The 16,147-nt window shown below is 42.0% G+C and overlaps 1 protein-coding gene across 3 annotated transcripts; it reads left to right on the top strand.

Annotated features, from left to right (window-relative positions):
• The first annotated feature begins 356 nt into the window (after window positions 1-356).
• Window positions 357-14,188, top strand: hipk1a (homeodomain interacting protein kinase 1a). 3 transcript variants are annotated; one of them, XM_058641984.1, is made up of 17 exons: window positions 357-697; window positions 1,915-2,648; window positions 3,777-4,150; window positions 4,235-4,358; window positions 5,388-5,507; window positions 5,592-5,678; window positions 6,228-6,409; window positions 6,485-6,635; window positions 8,053-8,257; window positions 8,534-8,652; window positions 9,334-9,474; window positions 10,438-10,589; window positions 11,478-11,621; window positions 11,919-12,089; window positions 12,196-12,389; window positions 12,561-12,691; window positions 13,376-14,188. In XM_058641984.1, the coding sequence occupies exons 1-17, from the start codon at window positions 658-660 to the stop codon at window positions 13,811-13,813; spliced, it is 3,507 nt and encodes a 1,168-aa protein (XP_058497967.1). In that variant the 5' UTR covers window positions 357-657; the 3' UTR covers window positions 13,814-14,188. The 3 variants fall into 3 exon arrangements, with proteins under 3 accessions (XP_058497967.1, XP_058497968.1, XP_058497969.1); XM_058641985.1 differs by lacking the exon at window positions 9,334-9,474 and having other exon boundaries at window positions 358-697; XM_058641986.1 differs by lacking the exon at window positions 9,334-9,474 and having other exon boundaries at window positions 358-697; window positions 10,441-10,589.
• The last annotated feature ends 1,959 nt before the right edge of the window (window positions 14,189-16,147 follow it).

The following is a 16,147-nucleotide window of genomic DNA, read 5'->3' on the forward strand; positions in this document are numbered from 1 at the left end:
AACACGGGTGGAGTATTTAAGGGGTTGAAAATCATGAAATACATAACTTGTTATATATGGTAAGGACTGAAGTTATTGATAACATTCATATTTTTTTTCCTGAAAAATCCATTGATACATAATGTTTCTATGGCAGTCTTTAATGTGGCATTTTTGTGTCTCTTTTTTTAATGGATAGAAGTCAGTGCTATTAATAACAAGCTATTAATATTTGTTATGTATGGACTGTAGTTAATTATGGCATTTCTAAAGATGCTTCTATGGCAGTCTTTATAGCACTTTTGTGTCTAGGTGACACAGGTGGAGTCATTTCTTACACGTGCCGACATCCTCGAGTTCTGACGTCAGCCACGTGACATCGCTACGTCAGGAAGTGCGTGTACGGCTACGACCGGAGTCGAGACGAGGAGCGATGATGGAGCTGCGTCCACCTGAGAAACTGCGCTCGTTATGATGATTGCGGACGCTCGCAGCGACGATTGCCTCCTGCTGCGTCATCACGAACTCGTCATGTAGCGACACAATCCACACACATACGATGTGAATCGGATGCTCGCAACTCGTGAAGCTAACTGTTAGCTCAGTCACAGAGCTGCTCATGATGATGATGATGATGACGACGATGATGATGATGATGAAGAGGAGGAAGAGACCTTAATGTCTGATCAGCGACGGAGTGTCCGGTCATCAAATACAGGTGCATGTGATTTATGGCTGTTTCTGTAAGGGTGGTTAGCGATTTTACGACAGGGGCGTAAAACAAAAAAACAACAACAACATCCAGGTGGGATGAGGAGGAACGCCATGATAGACACATGAATGTGTGATACTGTGATATTTATGAATGAGTGATGAGAATGTCGAAATGTCTTCTTTGACTACATGAAAGTATATTCTCTTGATTTGATCTTGATCTGATGCAAACATTACGTTCTTGTGGCAACAAACTCATTTCACTCAAAGCTTTTAGTTCCGTCTTAAACGTTAAGACAATGAGAATCCGTTGTGCCTGTGTTTTTAATTGTGATTGCCAAACTGGAATTTCTAAAATAAAAATGTGCTTCAGAAATAAAATTGGATAGATTGGATCATGTGTGTTGCTGCATCTTGGCCAGGTCGGCTTTGTAAAATAGATTTTGATCTCAATGGGATTTTACCTGGTTAAATAAAAAAAAATATAGATTTTGTTACAATATCAGCATCTCACCATACTGTAATACTATGGTAACAAGTCTCTTTATTATGATATTGTGGTCCTGATTTAGCTCTGAGTAGCTTGTGAAGTCCACTCGTGTGGTGAGTGAGATTCACTCTGTGTGATTCTCTTTGTAATGAGCTGTTAATAGTGTTTGACTGAAGTCTGGATTTTATGCTATTGCTGTTAAGGGTGGGTTCAAAATATCTATTGGGTGAAGTATTGTCGTTCTTCCTCGTGCAAAATATGAGAATTAATACACCAGTAATGCCAGGGAAAATATCACTAGTTTAATTAATAAATGAAGGCGCTCTAAAGTAAACAGTTCCTTGTCAGTTTCACTTGCCTGGCGTTGTGTCTCCTTGTGGCTGCGCTGCTCAAATGAATGAGGGAAACTTGGGTGGAAGTCACCTGGCCGAAAAAGAGGAAGTTTATGGTGGAAGGGTATCGGATAATCCACGTTCAATACATAGACTATAAATAAATAAATATTTAGTTTTCTTCAGTTAGACAGATATCATGATGTATCTCTATATGATTGTCACAATGTGTTAGAACTTATGTTTGGTGGTGTGGAGTCAAGTTGTCACAAATTTGTTTATACTTCATGTGGACTATTTGTAATTGTGTTTGGCTTTACTTTTATTTAAGAGTGTAAACTACACTGGTGTTGACGTGTCCAGTTGCTGATTACATCCAATTGTTACTCTCATCCACAGACATGGCGTCACAGCTTCAGGTGTTCTCCTCACCTTCTGTGTCCTCCAGTGCCTATTCTCGCTCAAAGAGGCTCAAAGTAGAGAACCCTGCCTGGGATGTGTCCAGCCAGCTTGGAGACAATGGTTACTACCAGCAGAGTCCCAGCCAGGGAGTTGCACCCTCCACTTCTGGCTCTAACTTCAACCCAGTGTACAACCTCAACCAGGTTCATCTGCCTGCTGCAGGTTCCCGGGAGCAGACAGTGGTGCGGGCAGCGGACAGCACAGGCAGCCTTCGTGGACCTCCCTCCTCCACCTCGTCCACCTCCTCCAGCCGCCGCATCAAGGACGCCACGTCGTCCTCGCAGCCGTGCGACCTCTACCACAAGCAGTATAGCTTGAAGCGGAAAAGCGAGGAGGTGGACAGCAGTGACAGCGTCCAGATACTGGAGGAGCTCTCGGCACCTGTCGTCTCAAACCGCGCTGGTGGTGGTGGAGGAGGGACCACCACTGCTCAATCCATAGCACATTCCACTTCTACGACAAAGAGCAGCAACTCCCACAGCGAGGGCGACTACCAGCTGGTCCAGCATGAGATCCTGTGCTCGATGTCAAACAGTTACGAGGTGCTCGAGTTCCTAGGGCGCGGCACTTTTGGTCAGGTGGCGAAATGCTGGAAGCGCGGCACAAATGAGATCATGGCCATCAAAATCTTGAAGAATCACCCCTCTTACGCTCGGCAGGGACAAATAGAAGTGAGTATGATGCTGTGAAGGACTGAAGCACCAGGTTGGATCCATGTTTTCACACTAATAAGGTTGTTAATTAACATTCCTGGGCCACTGACTTTCTCCTCTTTTTAAGTAAATGAGTTAATTTGTGTTGATATCCTGTGGACATCCAGGCAAATAACTCCAATTAGCATTAAATCTAATGTAACATTTACAGAATAGCACTAATGACATTTAATTAATGGAATTTCTGAGACATAATAAAAGGGAGTGAATGTGAGACAAGCCAAAGAGAAAACAGCGTGGTGATGTGTTCTCTTGACTTGTTTTGTCACACCTGCAATACAATACGAGTACACACAAACATCTAAAAAAAAAAAATAACAACCTTTAAGCTGTACAGAATAGGGCAGGCAGACTAGTTTTAAAAGACATTCAGTTCATTAGATTCATAAACAACTATCCTGGACAATAGTGGACAATAACTTAAAAGTAAAGTCTTCTCCTATTCATGACAAGATTTATATGGAGCAACATGCCACATTTATTCTGTGGAAAACTGACTTTTGCCGTGTACATGTGACACGTCAAGACATAAATGGTCAGCTGGTGTTTCCCAAGTCAACGTCTAATTTGATAAAGAAAACGGTTCACGACAGAGGTTTTTATGCCAGGAACTGTGAAGCAAATTATTTTAAACAAATGAAGAATAGAGACACTAAAAGAAAAACAATATTTTCCAACTTTACTTATATTTTCTTTCTGTAGTTATTTTGAATTCAACTCCATTGTTAATTTGTAAGGCTAGTTCTTTTGATTTTTGTCCTTTTTTATAGGAGTCAAAATATGGAACAATCTCTCAATAATCCACTAAAACATGTACACCTTTAAATAGATTCAAATCGATTTTCAGAAACAACAGACTGAATGGATAAATGATGGAACAGATGGTAATCTTTTCTTGTATTTGTTTGTCGATTAGTTTATATGAGTGGTGACAGAAGTTGGAAAGCTTTAAAATTGCAATGTTGCAAATGCTTGAGTTTTGTATATTATGGATTTTTCCTGCCTTTTATAATTATTCTCTCATGCTTTTCCTTTTAATTTGTCCAAATACAAATCAATCCCCCTCCCTCTCTCACCTCTGTTTAGGTGAGCATCCTCAGCAGACTGAGCACAGAGAACGCAGACGAGTTCAACTTTGTCCGCTCATACGAGTGTTTCCAGCACAAGAACCACACGTGCCTTGTGTTCGAGATGCTGGAGCAGAACCTGTACGACTTCCTGAAGCACAGCAAGTTCAGCCCGCTGCTGCTCAAATGCATTCGGCCCATTCTGCAGCAGGTGGCCACGGCGCTGATGAAGCTGAAGAGCCTGGGGCTGATCCACGCCGACCTGAAACCCGAAAACATCATGCTGGTCGATCCTTTGCGGCAGCCGTACCGAGTGAAAGTGATCGACTTTGGCTCCGCCAGCCACGTGTCTAAAGCGGTTTGCTCCACCTACCTGCAGTCGCGGTACTACAGGTGAGTGTATCATTCATTGTGTCATATTCATATGTCAACGGCCAGTTGTGGTTTTGTCATTTGTCATATTTGACTCTCTTGCAGAGCTCCAGAGATAATCCTGGGACTTCCTTTCTGTGAAGCCATCGACATGTGGTCTTTAGGATGCGTCATTGCGGAGCTGTTTTTGGGATGGCCCCTTTATCCTGGTGCATCAGAGTATGATCAGGTCAGCTGCAGCTCTCTCATGTCAATGCTTTAGCTGTTGTGAGCCAACACATTTGCCTGCACGTTGTTTTAAAAGATTCTTATTCTCGCTTACTAGCTTTCTTTCTGATGGCCTGTTAGCTACGGTTAAAAAGAAAGAGTGAAAACACAGGGAGCGAGCATTGTTCTGTTTAAAGTTCACCTCAGTTTTTTGTATGGTTTTGTGCCATGGTGTGTATGTATTTTTATGATGTGCTGTATCATACTAGGGCTGAACAATTAATGAGAATTATTGAAAATCACAATAAGGCCAAAATGTCTGTCCAATTTTATATGAAATGTTGTCCACATCGTATTCTACAGACCGAAGAAAACATGTTTGCTCCTCACAGATCTGCACAAATATCACACAGTAATCATTTAATATATGTTATACAAATGAAAATGAGAATAATTGATTATCAATTTCAGTCAAAATAAACATAATTAGACATTCATTCAAAATTGTTCAGCCCTACAACATACTGTACATTACATTTAGTTAGTAGACATTTTAATCCGTTAATAAGCAACACTTTTGAAACAAAATTGTCTAAATTGGTAGATTTTTTTTTTTTATTCATAATTTTTTAACATTTGCAGCCACAAAATGCAAGAAAAAGCTACTCTACTATTTGCTGATTGTTTTGTCTCTGGTTGTCCATTTTGTGGTATGGTGTCTGCTCTTCTAATTCACGTGTGTATCCTCTGTAGTTTCAAGGTAAGGGATAATATCATTATTGTAATAAAACAAACAAAGCACAAATCCGGCCAAAAATGTCAAAACACGAGTACAAAGTAGAGGTTAGATGATATGATCCAGTTTATTACAACAACATTTTGATTTAAAACTATGATATTGCTTCCAGAAAAGGAGTCACAGCAGCATTGTCAGTGTTTTAGACATGAGAGGAAAATCTGTTTGTTCTGTATGTGAGATAACATGTTTCAGAAAGACAACCTTCCCAGGCCTCAGGTGGTATTAACGTTGTTTTCTGAAATTCTCTTCCAGATACGTTACATTTCCCAGACCCAGGGTCTCCCAGCAGAGTACCTGCTGAGTGCAGGAACCAAGACCTGCCGCTTTTTCAACAGAGGGCCCGACTCAAGCTACCCACTCTGGAGACTGAAAGTAGGCGTTTCTGGCAAACCTATCCCTGCGTGAGTGTGCGGACAGAGCACGCACTCATCTCTCACTCTGATTATTTGTCTGCAGACGCCCGCGGAACACGAGGCAGAGATGGGGATCAAATCAAAGGAGGCGCGTAAATACATCTTCAACTGCCTTGATGACATGATGCAGGTGAGGAAGATTAATGAAGGGATTAGATTTTGTTGTCTGGGGGATAAAGATGCTACAGTAAATATTCAATCAGTGCGCAAACAGAGCTGTCAGCAGAAAACCAAGACAAGACACAGATCCTTTAAAACATTCTAAACAAATATTAACAACATGACAACAGTAACATTATTTGTGTACTGCGTCCTTCATCTGGAAATAGGCTCTGTCAAGTAATGCTATCAGACATAACTGAGGAGGAGTTTGTGTGTATACAGTGGCAGTACAGGAGCGGGTGACACGAGATCTGAACACAGTATACTGAAAAACATGAGTTGTGTGGAGCTGACAAGTTTAATCAGCATCGTGTGGTTTTATTTCACAATGGTTTGAATGGAACAAACATTTTGTTTTGTATTAAAGTATTACGAACTGCAGCTTTTCAAGTGAAATGTAGAAAAATGTGCTTTTCTAGTGAACATAAATGTTTTATTTATTCCTCCTGATATAATGGATATAATGTTGCTTTGGCAAATGAATGGAAGCAACATCTTACCTCTTCTCCTCTGGCAGGTGAACATGACAAACCTGGAGGGGACAGACATTTTGGCAGAGAAGGCCGACAGACGGGAGTTCATAGACCTGTTGAAGAAGATGCTGACGCTGGACGCAGACAAGCGCATCACGCCCGTGAAAACCCTGAACCACCCGTTTGTTACCATGACACACCTGCTGCACTTCCCTCACAGCTCACAGTAAGACTGCTGAGTCTATTGTGTATCGTTGCACTTTTAGTTCCTGGTCTTTATGTATTTATTTATTTATTACAGTGTGAAGTCCTGCTTCCAAAACATGGACATATGCAAACGCCGATGCAGCGCCTTTGAGAATGGAAAAAATATGTTTGCCAACAACAACACCCCAAGTGCAGCCACCAACCTCACTGTCACCTTTAGTAGCCAACTAAACCAGCACAACCAGGTGAGAACATGATCATTAATCTGTCCATGAGTGTCCATGATATGATTTAACTGCGTCTATGAAAATAAGGCGTACGGAGACGATCGTTAAGTCCTTCGCTTTTATTGAACAAGGTGCAGGATTCACTTTAAAACATGTAACAACTTCTTCTGGCGTGTGGGTTTCGCTGGCTAACACGAAAAAGCTAAAAACACAAGGCAACGACAATTTCCGGGGCCGTTCTTCCTCGGAGGTAAAAAAAAAAAGGGGACACCCCTTTTAACCATTACTTAAATAATACTATTTCAAATTAATAAGCATGAAAGACAGTTACAACAGTCCATGTCAGTCTAGTGTTACATGCAACAGAAGTGCACCTACTTTTGTATGTCCTTGTATGAGTTGTACACCCGGGAGTACTGGCAGAAAATCTCATACAACCTCAAGTTTCCATGGGTCCCATTTTCTTTATTGTCTCTTTTGACCAAAACAAGAGCATGCCATCAACTGGACTGGAAAATATTGTGCTACAAGGAGCACGCGAACTGCAGCGCGCATGGTTTCTGTGGAATTAAACCGGAGATGCGGTCGTCTGCGTAGGTTCTTTGTGGACCACCGTGAAAATTGGTGGATGATGAAATATAAGTCACGCAGACCCTCAGGACGTCTGATGTGGAAAATATGACCCGGCTCTAATGGCCGGGGGAGATTCGCTGATGTTTGAAGCACAGATGGCTCCAATAAAACAAGGCTTTTTGCACACTAGGCAGAATTGACCGAATTGTGCCCAACACAGGGCCTGTCTGAATATGTTCATTTTACTTTTTCTTTCGGGTTCTCCCTTTAGGGTTCACCACAGCGCATCATCTGCCTCCACCTTGCCCTATCCTTTGTTTCTTCCTCTGTTACACCAACTGTCCTCATGTCCTCCTTTTTAACATCCATGAGTCTTCTCTGTGGTCTTCCTCTCTTCTCCTGCCTAGCAGCTCCATCTTGAACATCCTTTGTCACCAAAAAAATCACAACCTTGCCTCTCTTGCTTTATTTCCTGTCCGTCCTGGTCACTCCAAACTAAAATCTCAGCATCTTCAGCTCTGCCACCTCCAGCTGTCTCTAAGGCATGCGTCATAGCAGGTCTCACTACCGTCTTGTCGACCCTCCTTTTCACACCTTCTCTCACACGTCACAAATAAAAGCTTGAAATCACACTTTTGTCTGGACAGTGTGGTAACATCTTTGTTACAAAAACAAAAAAATGATGCTTGTCTGTCATTCTGGAGCCGTTTCTCTATGTAAGTGAGTTTGTATGAGCAGACAGATGTGGAGCAGATGAGATGTATCGTTATTCATCGCTCTACACGTGTCCTGACAAACGAGGCCCTTGGGTTTCTTTTAAAGAACTTCTTCTCAGATTTTTTCTGTGTGCTGTGTCTTCCAGATGTCCTCCACAGGAGGCCAGTCTCTGTCTCTCAGCAGTAACGTCCCACTGCTGAACTACCAGCCTGGCCTCTACCAGCAGGCCACCATCAACATCCCTGGCCTGACCCAGCAGGGCGTTCCCCTGCAGACCAGACCCACCCAGCTCTGTGCCCAGACCGAACCCTTCCAGCAGACACTCATAGTGTGTCCCCCCACCATCCAGGGTGAGAGTAACAGATATCCATGACAGACAAGAAGAAAAGACATCTTAGTCGACACTTTGTGCTCAAAATATAGAGACTACAATAATGTGACCAAGCAGCCACTGACAAAATAACAGTAATAGCCTAGTACAATATTTGTCTTCATTTATTTTACAATTTTACCACAATCAAGGAAAGATAAAGAAGAGCATTTGTTTATTTAGTGCTGCTAACGTCTTTTCATCTCCATGTCTACATTTTATATGATTAAAAACCTAACCTGCCGCCATGTTCTAGGTCTTCAAACATCCAATAAGCCCTCTGGTTATCCTGTGAGGATGGACAACTCGTTGCCCTTAGTTCCTCAGAACCAGTCATCCCAGTCTCTTCACATCCAGCCTGGCATGCTGACACAGGTACAAACCCCGACAGTTTAGTGATTCCGAATCCAATGAACCAAACAAACGAGCATCAGCAGTCGTGGAATATAAATGCTGCACTCGAGTGCATGTCACTTAGGTTAAAGCCACTGAAACTTAACAGACTTGTGAAGTAGTGACACCTCAGACGGATTCATCAGTACAATGTTACTTATAAAAGACATCTGCAATGTTGTGCTTATTCCATATATATATATTTTCTTTTTAATCGGTATTACATTTAATATAGAATTTGGCTTAATGTCTAAATATTAGTACTGCAGCACTCTTTAAACCCAGAAAAAGACACCACAGATGCAGGATTTGGAGTGGAACCCTACTGATCTTGGTAAAACCTGTGTTTGTTACTACTTTCAGGATGAAAAATATCTGCTGTGAAAAAGGTCTGTTAGAGGAGGAGTTGCATACACACGAGTTAAACTCATTGACAGCTTGTTAATACTTTAGACCAACTTTCAATCATATCATTACAATAAGAACAACAATGCTGGTGGTCGTCCTGGGACTTATGCACAGAACTGTAACTCATCAGTCGTGACAGATAACGCAAGCAAATCTCCATCGTCTGTTCCAAACGTGTCTTCTCTGTCTGTCTTTTTTGTTTTGGTGTCTCAAATACGTCCCTTCCTTCCACCCTCGCCTCACACCTCCGTCCAGGCCTCCGTCCTCGACCCCCTGCTGTTTGGCAGCCTGTACGCCTCAGTGGCAGCAATGCCACATTTAGGCTCGGTCCAGCCGCCAGTTGGCTGCAGAGGTGGAAACCTCTGCAGCTGTCTGGATCAGAATGCCTCCATGCTGGTAAAACACCATAATCACATCTGCCAACTTCAACTTTTTTCAATCTGTCTTTCCATCGCAGCACATGTTTGTTGGTGGTGTGTGGCCAAGCACGGGACGCGTTTGCAACTCACCAGTGCTGTAGCTTGTGCTGTAGCTTGCAGCTTCTGGTTTTCCTCTTAGTTCTCAGTGTTTAAAGTGCATATGAATTTCTTTGTCGCTGAAATCCCCCCATCACATTTCCATGTGTTCCATGTCAACTTGTGAGTAATGATACGGTGGAGCAAGAGCAAAGTCAGTCAGTGCTGTTTTTGATATATTACTGACGTGCTGATACAAATGTAGAAATGTGCAATATTCAACATCAATATGTGAGGATTTAAAAAAAAAAAAAAAAAAATAGCAACAGGTGACAAATGGCAAACACAGATTTTAGTTTAGTTAAGTTAGTGAGGACAATTTTGTTGAAAATGCCAGGATTTGTCTCTATGGCAACAAGACCATACACCTTCTCTATCTCCTATCACACTAACACGTTTCTTTCAGTTCCATGTTTGCTGCGTTCCACTCTTTGACTCTTTGTGCATGCTTCACATTAGACCCTGTCTTTCTTTGGTCTTTGCTCTTTAAGTGAGGTATTAGGTATTTATTGCTCCTGATGTTCTTCTCAACAATAACAGATGTACTGTACTGTAGCTCTCTCTCTGCACAGGAATAGGTCTGCTGATGGCGACCCCCCTCTTCCCTTCTGTTTTCTTTTATTGAGACGTTTGCTCTGTGGCTCGGTGTGGGACAGCAGTGGCATCCTCTGTGTCTCTCTGCAGGCTGCATGTCTGTTCAGTTTGACTAGATAAAATATTTCTGACTTCTTCTCCTCTATAGTCATCACACTGTTTGGGGTCTTTACAGATGTTCTACATCAGTGCAGTCTTTCAAACTCTTGCTTATTTATGCATATGTGTGTGTGTGTGTGTGTGCATACAGCAGGGCTGGCCAGCAGGCACTCAGCAGATACTCATCCCTTCAACCTGGCAGCAGATGCCAGGCATGGCCATCCACAACACTGGGCAGACCGTAGTGCCCGACTCACCCATGGGAGCATCTGTCTCTGACAGTCAACAAGCTTCCGGCTGGAGGTAAGTTTGTTTTTCATGCTACGTTAAATAGCTTCAAAATGTAGTGGTATCAAAACACCTTTTTAGCAGATGTGTATGCCTTTCAATAACATGCAGTGAATGTTGATGTGATTGTTCATTGCGTCTTTCATCACCAGCTAACGCCAGTTTTACCGAGTCTGACTGTAGATGTCATTGTTGTTGTGTGTATGAGGAGCTGAGTGAATCAAAGCTCTACATAAATCACATGTTTATCAGTGGAGACAAATAAAATAAAGAATGATGGGTGCTGTTTAGTCTTACAGTCGTATATCCTGAGGTCGAAAGGAGACACAAACATGAGCACAGCATTATAAGCAACAGTACTGGGAAATCCTACACCGTGTTTGAAAATATATTTTATGTGCTCCTTTTTTGTTTTGTTTTTTTACGTAATTGTGTGATTTTAATTTAAATTCATCTTGCTTGTAAAGTGTCCTTGAGTGACCTGAAAGGCGCTTTTAAATTAAATGTATTATTCTTATTATTATTATCGGTATAATTTAGCATGGAGTTTGCATGTTTGTGTGTGGGTTTTCTCCGGGTTTTCCAGCTTCCTCCCACAGTCCAAAAACATGCAATATGGGGATTAGGTAAATTGGTCACTCTAAATTGACCGTAGGTGTGAGTGTAAGAGTGAATGGTTGTGTGTCTCCATGTGTCCCTGCAATGGACTGTCGAACTGTCCAGAGTGTGAACCCGCCTATCGCCCTATGTCAGCTGAGATTGGCACAGCACCCCCCTGCAACCCTTATGTGGAGAAAAAAGCAATAGAAAATGGATGGATGGTGTAATTTAAAATCTCTGTGTGGATCAGAAGTGACACAGTGAAGATAAAGCTAAAGTTAACCTTTCTCTACTTTGTCAAAGGGGTCGTCGTGGCAGCCAGTATGACGGTGTCAACCAGCAGGACTCTGGTGCTGGCCGTCTCCAAAACCACAACTCAGGGGCCACTCACTCAAGAGCCCAACAGGGCAAGAGGTCAAAGGCTCGACATGCTGAGCGCAGAGCCAGGTATCCAGTCAACCTGTCATGCAGAGTGCTTGGGCCGATAACCAACGACTCATACATTTTTTCCTTTTGCCTCCTCATGCCACAGCAGATGCAGATATACATTTTCTTCATTGAGTAAAATAGATAAATGTGAGAAAAACAATAGTTGTAGATCTGTGTGTCTGCTGATATTTTAAAGGCGATATCTGCCACTACTAATATTGTGCCTCCCCTCTTTCAATGCATTATAACTTTTCACCTAACATATTTGACCAGAGTCTGTAATAAGGCAGTGATGGATCTTGTGTTTTCCTTCAGATCTGTGTCATCGGTGCATTCAGCCACCACTGTGGTGAACAACACCTCAACATGTGCTGGCGACCAGACTCAGCCCATTGTCATCTCTGACACGCCCAGTCCTGCCGTCAGCATCATCACCATTCACAGTGACTCAGAGGATGACGACGACAGGAAGTTCCCTGCTGCATGGTAAGCTCTTTTCCTAGTTAGTTGAAAATATTTGCGTAAAATCAACAGATACGGTAATGCACTCCTCTTCTTCTTCTCCTCCTCCTCCTCCTCTTCTCGTTCTCAGCTCTGGAACGAGCCAGAGGACCAACGTGATCAGTTGTGTGACAGTACATGACTCTCATGACTCTGACTCCTCCACCAGCAGCCCCCTCAGCCCCAAGAGCAGCTCACAGCCCAGCAAGTCTCTGGCTATCATCCTGCCCTCTGTGAAGAGCCAGCCAGGAGAGAGCACAACCCACAAAGCTCCAGCAGCTCCAGGTCCATCCAGTCACACATGTATTTGCATCCTGCTCAGTCATCAGCGTTATTCATTTTGTGTCGTCTCTACTGTCACTTCACGTACCAGAAAACAATAATGATCGACTCTGCTGGAATTGATACTGTTATTTGTGCTCATTGTATTTTTTTTTTTTTTGTTTTATCTGGTAGTTCAAGCTGTAAGTGGCTTTGGAAAGTCAAAGAAGGGATCGACAGTTCAGTCCAGTCGGCCCGGAGATTCCAACACGGATCGGCATCAGCGGGCGGCTTCCAGCAGATCTCAGCCTCTTAACCTGAGTCAGGTAACATTTTTTTCAAATGTAGCCGATGTCTAACAAGTTTTACTCCGCTGCAACTATGGTCTGTTTCCTGTAAATTGCTACAGCACTCATTAAGACTGCAAGAATGTAGAGGTCAGTGTGAACAGTGAGTTCAGTGGCTCTTGCGGTTGCTGTGTTGTCTGAAGAAAGACGCCGAATCCATCCTTCTACTTCTACCAGGGAGAAAATTTTGGTTAATGTTCAGAAAGCCGACTCCAGTCTATTTAAGCGTATACATACAGGAGTAATCAGACTATGAATCTCATTATCCAGGTATGTTCGATTTTAGATTAAAATCTGACTTTTAACATGCATGCTGATTAACTTATTTTCCCCAAATAAATGTATTCAGAAATACATTCTGGAATGGTAATCACCTCCAGTATTGCCATGCTAATCCTAAAGTTTCTCTGGAAAACGCAGCACAGCAAAGCATATAAACATCTACACTCGTGCCTCATGTGGTAAAACAGCAGATATTTTTCACATTCAGATTTAGACAACTTTATTGATCACCCCATCCACGATCACACAAAAAACAATCTGTATGTTTCACATAAAAAGCCCAGATCAACAGTCGGGTTCGATGTAGGACAGTAACTTAAAGTGAAAGTTAGTAGACATTTGTTATATCTGTCTGCTAAAGTGGACTCTCTGCTGTTACAGGTACAGCAGTCGGTAATGTCATCATCCCATGAACAAACAGTAACCAGTATCTCCCTGAGGCGTCAGCCCACGTATCCCCCTCCGGTCTCGTCCCACTCGTCCTACCGCCCCCACGAGAGCACCCTTTTCACCTCGACCCCCAACCTGTATGCCTACCCGGCATCAGCCGCGTTGGCGTCCGTGTCTCAGGCTGTGGACCAAATGCACGGCGGTTCGTCCCGCCACAGCAGAGCGGGTGGAGCGTACCCCTCACTCGCGCTGCTGCAGAAGAACAGCAACTTGGCCCTGGGAGGTTCTACTCCGGGGCAGTTCACCAACCACCCCCAACATCACCATCATCATCAGCAGCAGCCGCAGCATCAGCATCTGGGGGAGCAGCCGTTCCATCGCTCCAGTGCGGCTTATCAACGAAAACTCAACCAGTATCCCTTCCTGTAAACACTGACGGATGCTCTGCGCGAAGACCAAATGAAGACCAAGACTAGAGAGGAGCACAAGCCTCGTTACAGGCAGGTGGGATTTGACTTGTTCTCTGCTTCAGTTTTTAATTTCCTTTACTGTCAAGCTTTCGTTTTAAGGAGCTTTTGCTGGTTAGTTTGGATAAAATAACCGTGGAATGCATTTGTATTTTAATCATGTTCAGTTTTAATTTTAAGCTACTCCTTCCTTTGGAGTTAGTCATGACACAATGTGGATCAGGACAGCATATGAATCCACATCAGATAAACCAGACAGGAATTGTTGCACTGTATTTTTATTCTAAAACTAGGGTGACCAACACAGTAAATGAGGGACAAAGACAACGTGGGACGCCCGTAGTGTAAAAGTAGTGTAAAATGTTGATAGATTGTCTATTTACCTTAAAAAAAAAAATGAACACAGGATAGACTGTATGTATCGTGTGCTTTATAAAAGCTATGGATTATAAGATATACCAACAGTTAAAGGCAATTTTTCAAAAAACGGAGGAAAACTAAAATGTTACCCACACTTTGCATTATTTACAAGTATAACAACATCCATCCATCCATTTTTTTACTCCTTTATCCTGCACAGGAGGGTCGTGGGGGGTGCTGTGCCAATCTCAGCTGACTTAGGGTGATAGGCAGGGTCACACCCCGGACAGTTTGCCAGTCTAGTATAACAACATTTAAGAGATAAATAACTAAAATAAGTATTTGTAATTGTGACGGCAGCTTTTGTACGACCACATGAAACGAGGAGAAACTCCTTCTGCTGGCTTGAGCACAGTTGCAAGTAGTTTCCATGTTTTGTTGTAGCTGCATCTTCTTTTCTTTACGTATTTATTTTTCCTCAAAAGTTTTTCAAAACTATGTCAACTAAGTTGGGATTGACTCAAATTGAGGACTTGTTACACAGCCATTGAATCAGATGAATACTTTTAGAAAAGCATCGGTATAGATGTGGGACATTGTCTCGGTGTGTAGGACACGGGGTGCAAATGCTGTGCAGTCCCCCACAAAGAGGGACAACTGGTCACCCTATGTAAAACCCAAAATATTCATTTTATTTGAGAAATCTGTGTTGGGAAGGAACTGAAACTTCTTTATGAATGTCCTGTGTGTGCGTGTGTGTGTTTGTGTGTGTGACTGTAATCTGTGCTACATCAAGAATTGGAGAAGGTAAGTTATGTATTGTACCTGTGTTATGTATAATGTGTCAACGTTAAGTGTTTTCCATGTGAGTTCTCTTTTAATACTGACCATGGACTTGATCATATTTATTTATCTAATGTGTTTGTTTTTTTTTAAGTTATTGATGAGGTTGCATGTGTCTGACATGAAGTAGCTCGGGAGAGCTGCTCACAGAACGATTAGTCACGTTATGTATGGTTAAAAAAAAAAAAAAAAAGTAAAAGCTCTTTGTCTTGTGAAGTGATGTCTGTGAAGTGAAGCGTGCACCTAAAATCAGGACGGCCATTTAGATTAAACTTGTAAAATTCCGTGATTACATTTGAACTGCGAACAAACAAAATCGTACTAAGAAGATTTATGAAAACATGAGTTGGTGTTCAGTATAGTTCAGCTTCATTGATTTGGTGAAATCCTGCTGTGTTGTGAAGTGCTACATGACAAAGAACACACAACGAACCTTAACCCGTATATACGCAATAAAATCTTGTCCAAACAATAAGACTCAGTGGTGATTCAAATATACTAAAGGAATATAGGATGTGATTTAGCTAATAAATGGTCTGATTTAACCAGTGACTTAATCTTAACATACCTTGGTGTTTTTATGTTTTACTATACAATTACTTTTTTGGGCCTCGCTGTATGTTTTTATGTCGTCTTACGTATACCAAGAAGCTGCTTAATAGAGCACAACAGTCATTTTCACAAGTCATGACCAAGAGCAGGGTATATAGAATTCCAAAATGTTTTTCTTCCCAGCCTGAACAAAACTTCTCTGTATCTGTATCATTTTAATTCATAAAAACCTTTGAACAAAGGAGATGTTTACTTCCTAGCTTCACGTGACTGGTCTCCCCTTTGATTGGATATCACACCATAGCATTTATGCAAGTTTTATTTATTTTTCTTCATATTACAAATTTTAAAATGCTTTTGTACATTTGTGCACTCTAAAATTCTGTTTCGAACAAAAAGAAATTCCAGATTTTTTTCCCAAAACTTCACACAAATTTCCAGACTTTCAAGGAAGAGTTTAAAATTCCTTACTTTAAGACTTTCAAGACCCGCGAAAACCCCCTGTAACCAGGAGTTTAACTTTCCATAAAGACCAATGAGG

Source organism: Solea solea, chromosome 11 (assembly GCF_958295425.1).
Source record: "Solea solea chromosome 11, fSolSol10.1, whole genome shotgun sequence".
Classification (NCBI taxonomy): domain Eukaryota; kingdom Metazoa; phylum Chordata; class Actinopteri; order Pleuronectiformes; family Soleidae; genus Solea; species Solea solea.

Bases quoted from the DNA above. Each gene is read 5' to 3' on its own strand.
- hipk1a (XM_058641984.1), top strand. From the start codon at position 658: ATGTCTGATCAGCGACGGAGTGTCCGGTCATCAAATACAG. The intron at 12,090-12,195 runs GTAAGCTCTTTT...TCTCGTTCTCAG, and splicing joins AGGAAGTTCCCTGCTGCATG to CTCTGGAACGAGCCAGAGGA. The intron at 12,692-13,375 runs GTAACATTTTTT...CTGCTGTTACAG, and splicing joins AGCCTCTTAACCTGAGTCAG to GTACAGCAGTCGGTAATGTC.